The sequence below is a fragment of the Poeciliopsis prolifica genome, unplaced genomic scaffold (assembly GCF_027474105.1).
Source record: "Poeciliopsis prolifica strain line A6 unplaced genomic scaffold, Auburn_PproV2 SCAFFOLD078, whole genome shotgun sequence".
NCBI lineage: Eukaryota > Metazoa > Chordata > Actinopteri > Cyprinodontiformes > Poeciliidae > Poeciliopsis > Poeciliopsis prolifica.
The window spans coordinates 534,660-545,483 of NW_026562453.1; the positions used below are offsets into that span (position 1 = coordinate 534,660).

At 41.3% G+C, this 10,824-nt stretch overlaps 1 protein-coding gene across 1 annotated transcript; it reads left to right on the forward strand.

Moving 5' to 3' along the window:
- The first annotated feature begins 953 nt into the window (after positions 1-953).
- fignl1 (fidgetin-like 1) lies at positions 954-5,620 on the forward strand. The gene is made up of 2 exons (XM_055021637.1): positions 954-1,074; positions 2,572-5,620. The coding sequence occupies exon 2, from the start codon at positions 2,589-2,591 to the stop codon at positions 4,470-4,472; it is 1,884 nt and encodes a 627-aa protein (XP_054877612.1). The 5' UTR covers positions 954-1,074; positions 2,572-2,588; the 3' UTR covers positions 4,473-5,620.
- The last annotated feature ends 5,204 nt before the right edge of the window (positions 5,621-10,824 follow it).

The following is a 10,824-nucleotide window of genomic DNA, read 5'->3' on the forward strand; positions in this document are numbered from 1 at the left end:
GTGACTCATTGACGCGTAATCTACGAGTCTGAACAGATGAGGCACACTCGTGTTTTTTCTTTTGTAACCATCTTTATCTATTTTTCTAGCAATTTTTTAGTAAAGATTTATTATTTTTATGTAATAGCTTTATTTTTATTTTATATCTTTTTCTGTAAATTCAATAAATAATGATAGAAAAATTATAATATTTAAAAGTTGTAACAATGTTCTTTGGAATTGATAAGAGAAATATAGAAAAGCAGTCTTAATCATTCATTCGTTTATTCTGTAATCCTCACTAAACTAAATGAAGTGCGCAGATTTCAATAAAATACAATGCAACAGTTTAAACAAAGTATGTGTAAAAATAACTAAAGATCTTACTTCAGGTATGTGCTAATCATTTTTCTTGGTTTTAATATTTTGTCTAGGTATTCATTTCGTATCTGATGCCTTTCAAAAGAGCGTTGTGCCACTAATGATTCACAATAAAGCAACAGCTTAATAAAACAGTACAATATTGCACAGCTTCTGTTGGGCTCCTCAACGTTGCCACTCACAACATGGCGGCGAGTCATCTGCGGTTATCGCGTTCAGGCCACATGATGGCGACGTAAACCTTTGTTCAAACTGAAAGATAGTCATTCACAACTTGAAAGGATATTACAAAGTCTTAAAATGAATAATATTCTTTATACTAAACAATAAACATAATTTAGAGAATATTTGTTGAATTATAACTTATATGAACGACTAAGTGTAACAAGTTTTGGGTCTCGTTCTATTCTTGTTGAGAAAACTTTTTAAATTGAGTTACCTTTACTTTTTATCCAAACAAAAAAAATGCTGTTTGAAAAAAAACGTATTATATTTAGCTCTGATTTTCCTAAATTCATTAAAATTCATTGTGGGTCTCAGAGAGAACTGGGACGGGAAGTGACGTCACGGAAAAGGAAGCCGAGTGGCGGGAATCCAGAGTACAATGATGGCGTTTTAAAGTGGAGCAGTGGTCGTAACAGTTAGCGTGGTAAAGTTGGCTGCTCCTTTAGCATCTTTCACCTGGTGAGAGCTAACAGGAAGGCTGTCCCGACTGTAAGTGATTCCGGTTTTTCTGAGCAGTGACGTGTTTTTAACTGTAAACAGGCCACGTCTGGAGGACATGAACTTATGGAAGTTAGTAAATATCTGTTTAGCATAAACTTCCCCATTTTGTCTCTTCACAACAGCAAACCGTGGTATATTATTGGGACTCCATGAAAGTCCACAAAGTTCTTCATGTAAGCTTGGAAACATGCCAAACAACATGTTTATGTTTGAATAAGATCATTAATATTCCCAGAATTGATTACTATGGGAAGTTTCCGACATGGAATATTTTCTTGAATCCCCAGGCTGAACTTCCCTTGAAAAGTTTTCAGAGGTTTTCCTGGAAATAAAATGTCTCCATTGTGTTGCTTTCTTTCAACATTGACTTTCTCCTTCCTAGTCCTATTGGTTGACCTTCTCTAACAAACATCTGGAGATTTCACAGAGCTGGATTTATATGGAGATTGATAACTTTACACATATCTGGACTCTACTAATGTATGAAGATTCCTGTTGCAACAGGTTTTATTTAAGGACGTCAGAGTATAGGAGGTTAAATACAAACATAAGTGACATCACATGTAATAACATGTGCTGCTTTGTGTCAGTTTGCTAGTTAAAATAGCAACAAAGTTTGTAAAGTGACAGAATGTGTCAAAGCTCAAGAGGTATGAATACTTTTGGGAGTTGCTGTAAATGTATGTGAAATTGTGATTTTGCTCTTGCTGATTATTGCTGTTCCAACTGCTTAGAATGAGAAATAACATTTTTTAAAATGTACAGTTATATGCAAATAATAGAATGAAGATACATTGAATAGTTTCAGCAGCTGAAATCAGATATTTACACTCTACAAACATTTCCTCCCTGTCTGATAAGTAAGATTTAAGTTTCCCTGTTTTAGATCACTTAGGTTGTTAAATACTAAAATTATTTGGAAATAATTTTACTGGCCCTAAAAGTGTCCTCACTAAGAAATGTGATTTACAGTGATTGCTATCGACACCCAGTAACTGGGACTATAAACATCAGGTAGCCCATTTAGCAGCAAGTGCATAAGTTTGATAGACAGTGCTAAGACCCTCCTCCTGTCTCTGATTGGTTGTTTTTGGTCAGATAATCTTTTCACTGATCATCTGTCTCATAACAAACCGTTTTAACTATTATGTTAAACATTTTTTATGAACGTTACATAATGCAGTCCAGTCTGTCTGTCAGTTGTATTTTTGCTCGTTTTGTTCTTCTATAGTTTGGAAGGGAAAAAATAAACAAATTCCTTGTGAGCATTTTCAAAGTAGCACCACAAAATCAGTGATTTTTCACAGTGTGAAATCCTGGAGAGACTAAAATGTCTATTTTCCTCTGAATCCTGTTTGTGTTTTTTTTCTTTTCATCACAAACTATGAAGAAGAGCATTTTTCTCCGTCTGCGTCAGATGTGGAGCGTTTGGCGTTGACAGAGGTCATGTATTTTTCATAACGTTTGTCCCCTCTCCTCCATCAGGCCGGAGCAGACCAGGCATGAGCGGCGCACACCTGGAGGAATGGCAGCACAGGTCCTTAGACATTTCATCTGGCAGCTGCACACCTGAACAGAAGGCCGACGCCTACCGGGCCCACATCCTCTCCATTCAGTATGCATGGGCAAGCTCCCAGCTTTCTCAGGCCGGCGCGGCCGGTCTGCTCAGGACCTACTCGGAGCGCTACGCCGCCGTGCTGGACTCGGATGACCCCCAAACGGGGCTCAACAACTATGCAGAAAGCGCGCTCCATCTGGCCCGCAGTCAGAGGAACCTCAGCGACAAATGGGTGTCGTCGCTAACGGCAGAGAGCATGCTGCAGATTCCCTCGGTGCAGAGGATGATTCAGGCGAGTTCAGGAAGATCAAGCTTCCTGGTGGCCCCAGCAGATGTTGACATACCTGTGGGATACGAGAGCAGAGGGGACCCCGCCGCAGCTCAGGTTCAGTTTTCTACAGCCAGTCGAGCACCGACCAGCTCGGAGGTTAACAACGTTACCAGGAATCTAACAGAGAGAACGAGAACTTCAGATGGAATCGTAGTTAATTCAAGCGTTGTCCCTCGACCCGCATTACGACCTCAGTCAGCGTTTGGTCATTCTTCTTCATCTGGTCCTTCAGGAGCTGCACAAACTCATCAGTCCACCTTCTTCCCCTCCTCAAACCCATCCAAACGGAAGAACTTTTACAGTTCGGACAGAAGTGAGGGCGTTAGCGGCCAACATGGAGGTCCAGGGGCAACCGAACCCCGCGCCTTGAGCAACTTCAAAACCGCCCGGGAGCAGTTCATCGTCGATCAGCAGAAGAAACACTCCTACCAGCCCCAGAGAGGCCACCCGCCTGGGATGGCGGCGGCCGTGAAAAAGTCTCTGGGGGCCAACAGATCTCGAGGGGCGTTCTCCAAGTTTGTGTCACCGATGCCCCGGCCGGACGAGGAAGACGGCAGTAAAAACTCCAACCCAGAACTTCAAATCCTGGACGAGCGACTGAAGAACTTTGAGCCAAAAATAGTGGAGCTGATCATGAGTGAGATCATGGATCATGGCCCGCCGGTGTCCTGGGACGACATCGCTGGCCTGGAGTTTGCTAAGACGACCATAAAGGAGATTGTGGTGTGGCCCATGCTGCGTCCCGACATCTTCACCGGGCTCCGCGGGCCACCTAGAGGCATCCTGCTGTTCGGGCCCCCGGGAACGGGGAAAACGCTCATTGGAAAATGCATCGCCTGCCAGTCCGGTGCCACCTTCTTCAGCATCAGCGCCTCGTCGCTAACATCCAAGTGGGTGGGCGAAGGAGAGAAAATGGTCCGGGCGCTGTTCGCCATCGCCCGCTGCCACCAACCTGCGGTGATTTTCATCGATGAGATCGACTCCCTGCTGTCCCAGCGGACAGACGGGGAGCACGACTCGTCCCGCAGGATAAAGACGGAGTTCCTGGTTCAGCTGGACGGCGCCGCCACTGCAGCCGATGATCGCATCCTGGTGGTCGGCGCCACCAACCGGCCCCAGGAGATTGACGAGGCCGCTCGGCGCCGCCTGGCGAAGCGGTTGTACGTCCCCTTGCCCGAAGCGGGCGCCCGGCGACAGATCGTGACCAACCTCATGGCGCAGGAGAGAAACCACCTGAGAGGACAGGAGCTGGAGAGTGTGGTGGCGGCCACAGAGGGTTTCTCCGGCGCCGACATGACCCAGCTGTGCCGGGAAGCCGCCTTGGGCCCCATACGCAGCATCCAGCTCAACGACATTGCCACCATCAGCGCAGATCAGGTGAGGCCGATTCTCTACGCCGACTTCCAGGAGGCCTTGAAGACGGTTCGACCCAGCGTGTCGGCGAAGGACCTGGAGCTGTACGAGGACTGGAACAAAACCTTCGGATGCGGACGGTGAACTCATCTGCTTCCGCTTGAGACCAGGAGATCAAATCTATGAGTGCTGGAAGGCATGACCTTTGAGTTCATGTTAATAACACAAAACAGAAAAGAAAATGTATTTATTTTGAATTTGATACACATTGCAAAAAAAAAAGATTAAAACTTGATATATTCAGTAATCAAAAAGAAATTCTTGCACAGAAAATTTCAAATTTATTCTTCCCACAGAAAGAACTTTCTCTCCTTCTGTCAACAAGTGGGGGAGGGGCTGAATGCTAAATGCAGTCAGGATATTTATTTTCCTGGAATCTCCTCATTTTATGTTCAGTTCAGCAGTTTTTATACCATAGTAATAATAAAAACTCTTCTTAGGCAGACCGTGGTACCAGTAACTGGACGGTTACCAGTTAGCGCCTTTATGGTGGGTTAATGACTCCAGTGTTTGTTTCCAGCAGGGCAGCGCTTGGAGGTATCTGAACTTGATCGGTGGTAAAAATCTTAAAGCTGTGGTTGAGAAATGCAACAAATCCACCTGAAAAGCTTTGGATATGAAACTTTAGCTAAAGGATTTATTCTAGAAATGGCTCCTCACATTGAATCCGGTTTGCTGCTCAGGTGTTTGTTTTTTCCTCATCTGTGTTTGGATGAACTTTCCTGAAGGTTTTTGGTCTTTCAACTCTTATTTCTGTTTTCTATTGCATCGTGATTTGAAGTTCATGTTCTTGGCTTCACCAAGCATGTTCCACCTTTTATTTTTGTACTTTTTGAAAAGCACAAATTCTGTTAGGAAGATTTTCTCAAAATGTCACAAAATTATAAATTTTATATCTGTAAAGTTTATAACCCTGAATAAAAACTGAAAACCTTTCTGTGCTCAGCGACTCGGTTCTCCTTGCTGGTCTGATCCACAGAGGGCAGTGTCATCCCTTCAAGTCTCCCTGTCCTGAAATCTTCCTGACTCTGGATGTATTAATAATATCTACGGAAGTTGAGCAACACTGAGAGAATCCTAAGTTTCATGAATAATAAAAAAAGTTTTCATGTGCTTTTCCTCCCTTCCTGTTAGAGTCAGCCGTGGAGTCAACAGAAAAAAACTGCTTCTGCAGCTCGACTGCTAATAAACATCCATGTTCCTGTTTCAGCTCAGATTCTCATCCAGATTCTTGATGATTAGTTAAAACATCTTAATTTGGAATAATTGCCAATTGTTTTGTGGTAGTTTTTCTCTACAGGATAATTTTTTAACTCACTGGACATTTTCACATTGTCACATCCACAAATTGCATCTGACAGACATCAACAGAAGTGTTGATTTTAAAGTCTTTCCACAATTTCTCATTTCGATTTAGTTCTGGACTTTGACTAGACCACTCTAACACATATTTAATTTGGTCTAAACCACTGCATATCTTTGGTTGTATGTTTAGGGTGGTTGTCCTGCTGGAAGCTGAAGCTCCACCCCAGTCTTCCTCATGCAGCCTGACTCAACTCTGACCAGCTTCCCCGTCTCTGATAAAGAAAGGTGATTCCACACAGTGAACGACCTGGTAGGTTTATAGTTGTACCAGGATGTTATTTTATACCCTAATCCTGTCCTAAACTTCTCCCTGAATGCTCTGATGTGTGCAATACTTAATGCAATTAATTACCTTTTAAAAGAAAAAACTACAAATGTTCTGGTTGCATTTCTGACGTAAATCTGATGCATAAGCTACAGCCACTAACAACAGATGGACAACAAAGCTACTTCTCTTGGTCCATTGGAGATTCATTTTTGATTACAAATGATCGAGTAGCGCGCTGAAAAAGACTTGTCATAAAAAGAATTACTGTTACTGAAGCTATGTAAGCCTAAAATAGCACAGACAGCGTCCACATTTTAATTTGTTTTGAAAACAAAACAAAAACAATGTTCAGCTCATATGTTTTATTTGTTTAATAATTTAGCAGCAAAAATATGTTTTGAATTGAAAATGTTGATTATTTTGTCTATGTACTTTTGGATAAAAAATGTGATTAAATAATTAGAGCCTGCAATTAACTCAATTAAAAAAATATTGAGCCTCTTTCCACGACTCAGAGTTTCTTAATTTAATTATTTGTGCTCTGGCAACATATATCAATTTTATTTACAAAGCTTAAAGCAAAAAGTATTAAATTATGAAGGGAACTGTTCATTTTCATAAGACCGTTAGTTGCACTGGATTGCTTTAGGGGTGTCAGAGTGAAGGGGCTGAATAGAAAGACAAATCAGTCCTATTAGAATTTTCACCTTTCGCTTTTTATGTTGCTGTTTTTTATTTCAGTGTGATAAAAGTGGAGAAGTTCTCAGGGTGTGGATACTTTGGTGCTCAGCTGTAAGCAGACTTTTACAGCCTGTGCACAAATTAAATGAAATTTTCATGCAGAATTAATGAGCAAATCTTTGAAAATCTGGAGGACCATGAAAAAGGACTTTCATTTATTTTTCATCTTTTTGTCAAGTCCCTGATAAATATTTCAGACTTGTGTGCTTGGCCACTCTATTGAAACTTTGTTGAATTAGCCAACAGTGAAATCAGTTGCTCGCACACACACACACACACACACACACACACACACACACACACACACACACACACACACACACACACACACACACACACACACACACACACCCTACACACACACACACACACACACACACCCCGGGGTCTTTCTCCGAACACGGGGACTCCTCACAGCTGGACCGGGACAGATGCACAGAATTCCTCTGGTGCTGACGGGATCCATCGGGTCCGGTGAGTATCAGCTGAAAAGTGTGCCATATGGTGAGAGCCTGTAGTGGTGCTCACATCTGGGCCGGGGCGTTCACGACTTACACAGCACCTCTCCAGAAAGAATCTTAAGTGTGTGTGTGTGTGTGTGTGTGTGTGTGTGTGTGTGTGTGTGTGTGTGTGTGTGTGTGTGTGTGTGTGTGTGTGTGTGTGTGTGTGTGGTGGGACTTCATTAATCATTTTTATCAAGTTAATTGCAGGGTCTGTAATTAATTAATTGCTTTATAATTAACATATATATCAATACAATCAGCAACATTTTCAATTTATGAACCCTTTTTACTGCGAGATTATGAAATAAATGACAAATTAGCACAATTACAAAGACATTTATTGTTTTTAATTTGTTATTTATGTTCTTCCGCCATCAGATTGGAGCAGGGTGTTATTTTACCCATTCAGCTTTCCAGTGTTTCCAGAACTGATGATCATTTATGGAGTTTCATTAAAAATGTGGACTTTGGACACTGACATTAGCGTTAGCTGCTACATTAGTATTTAGATGCTATTTCAGGCTTGAATAGCTTCTTTGTTAGGCTAGCTCCTTTCAGTGTCACTCGAACACCACAAGTCTTCAGATTCACCCCAGGGGGCCCAGAGGAGCAGCTTCGTCGTCCATCACGGCTGTTAGCGGAAACTTGTGTGTGTCAGATTTCTGGCTGCACCAGAAACTCGCAAATTCACAGCAAACATGACCTTAGTATACTTTCTGAATTAAAGAATATTTAATCTACCCAAATTATATTTATTTTGATTTTATTTACAATCATTTTCAACTGTTAGCAAATGGTAGCAATTGGGTAAGTCAAAAAATTATTTTTTCTCCGCCGGAGAATTCAGTTCAGAATATTTTTGAGCCACTTGCATTGGTTTCTTCCACCACCAACCACTGGTGTCACTGAACTGAAAGATAAGGCCTGAAATCTGCACTGGTTACATCCTCATCATAACTATTTTATCTCTGAAAAAAAAAACTGAAATGATTTAATTTTACACACGGAATAATATAAATCCAATATTCTAATGTAGCATCATAGGAATAAGTTATGTTAAGTATTGTTTGGTAGTGAAATTCTCTCATCTTGTTTGCTGACATCTGCTCCTGATCTGTGTTTTTCGTCTGTTGCTCCACAATATTACAAAGGCAAGATCTGACTGCAGAGAATATGTGGGTTTGTTTGTATTTATAGCTGAGCTGGATATGATTCATGTATACAAACAACAGTAACTGAGTCAAAACGAGAAATTTTCTGGAAAATAATAAGACTACAGTTTACTGAAATACATGCTCTGGTTTGACATTATGAAAAAAAGATGCAGTGGAAACAACCCTTTACTGCTGGGTTACAGGAGATCAATAAAAATTATTCCTAAATGTTTTATTTTTCTAAATTTTTAAAAGTATTTCAGTGTGAGATTATACTTCTGCAAAATATCTGAATTTATTTTGAGGATTTTCAAACATCTTAACTAAATAGATGTGGAGGTTCATGTGGTTGCATGTACTTATGTGGTATAATATAAATCAGAAGTGGCTAACAGCCGTCATGAAGCAAATTAAAAATATTCAGCTCATCAAAATGTCTTGTGAATAATTGGAGAAAAAAACAGTTTCTGTGTTTTGTAACTTTCAGATCTGATCATAATTTTCCAGGGTGTTTAGAAAATATTTTGGAGGGAAAAAAAATTTCTTACACTTCAAACGAAATATATCTGAAACGTTTTTACTGCTGACTCTATATTTCATATCAGTGAGAAGTCTGGTGGGTTTGCAGTTTAATCATATGCAGGGAAGTGTCCCGTAAACGCTGAAATGCTTCGTATATTCGGATCTTGACGAGCCCACAACTGGAATCGGTTGAGTCTGCTTCTTGAAGGGTATTTTAGTCAGCAAAGGGTCGAAAAGGGGAAGTGAGATTTGGGATTCGGGTCGGGCCAGATTTGGTTGGCCAGAATATCCCTCTCATGCAAATAGTACTCCCCCCTCCTGCAGAGTCCCAATCAAGCATGGGTGCAGAGAGGGGGTTCCACGTTGTCTGCAGCTGCTTCCCGTTCCTGTTCAATCAAACAGCCGCCATCTGGAGGTGGCCGTCTCCTCGCAGCTCCGCACAGTTCCTACGCTGGCCCTGACTGCGTCTCTCCAGACAGGCCTGGCCCTCACACCGCCCCCCTGCCCTTCTACAGGCCTGGCCTTGCTTTCTGTCTGTCCTCTTCACCGGGGCGTCTTCTCAGCGTGCGTCGTCATGTTTCCAGCAGTTATTTAAAACCGGTCCTCCTCTGCAGGAGGATTACCCAATATAGGTGCATCTCAACAAATCAGAATGCTATTAAAAACAAATTATTTCAGTGATTCAGTTTCCAAAAGTACCAATTGGGACTAAATAGAGATGATTAGCTGTAAGGGAAAAGCCGAAAGCAAAGAAGATTTTCCAATCGCTACCAAGGAATTAGTGCGCTTGATTGGCCTGCAAATTCCCCAAGTATTGAGTGCATATGTTTTATGGTTCTGTAACTGACTATAACAACATTAGCCATGTTTTCATCCAACACAGAGCAAATTTAAAATGTCACAGAAAAGGAAATGCAAGATGTTTCCATCTACTGGTTTGGAGCGACTGAACCAGGCTATGCAAAGGGTAATTTTGTCAGATGTTGGCGCTACACATGACTGTAATAAACAGGAAGTTGACGTTGCAAGTTAGCATGGAAGAAAGTCAGACAAATGGAGAAAGTCCTTTTCTCCAACAGAGGTTTGGACTTTTACAGTTTTCAAGGTCTGTGGGTCTGGTAACCCACAGACCCACAAAAAGATGGGGGTGTTTGATTTGTCAGAACTTAGTAGCAAATGTGTTTCCGTCTCAAAACTTTCTCAAGAGAAAATAAAGAGATTTTTGCAAAATTGAGGAAGTTATTCCAACTCTTCCTTTTTCCATCAGCCTTTTCTAATATGATATTTTAATAAACATTGATGGAAGTACGGCTACTGTCTTGGTCCATTAGCCACACTGAGGTCCAGTTAGAACTGGTCTGAGGCTAAAAGACCTGAAAAGGCTGCATATTATGCACCAATGTAAAGAAATCTTTGGATGCAAGACAAAAGAGGACATTGATATTTTTTAATCTTAATCTTCATTTAGTGGAGAACTTTTTTTTTCCAACCCACATTTTACACAAAGACAACAAGCGTCACTTGTTGAGATCAGAGTTCATGACATGATAAGAAAAAGGCTGAGCAAGAAGGAAAACAAGGAATAAATCAATTCAGAAAAGAACGCCGTAGTCAAACACGGTAGTGGCAGTATGACGGTCAGGACATTTAGTGTCTTGTCATTGTAGTTTATTCCTTGTGTTAAGTTCAGTTGTTCTCTTTGTGATTTTTTTTGATAGATTATTTCTGTTCATGGTTCAGGTTTTCTGTTTATATAGTTTCTTGCCTCAGACTGCCATTATTCTCCTGATCTTAGCTGCTCATCATTTCCCCACTTCACTCACCTGTTCCTTCCCCTGCTGCCTCCACTCACCTGTAATTAGCTCTGCTGGTCCTTTTGTCAT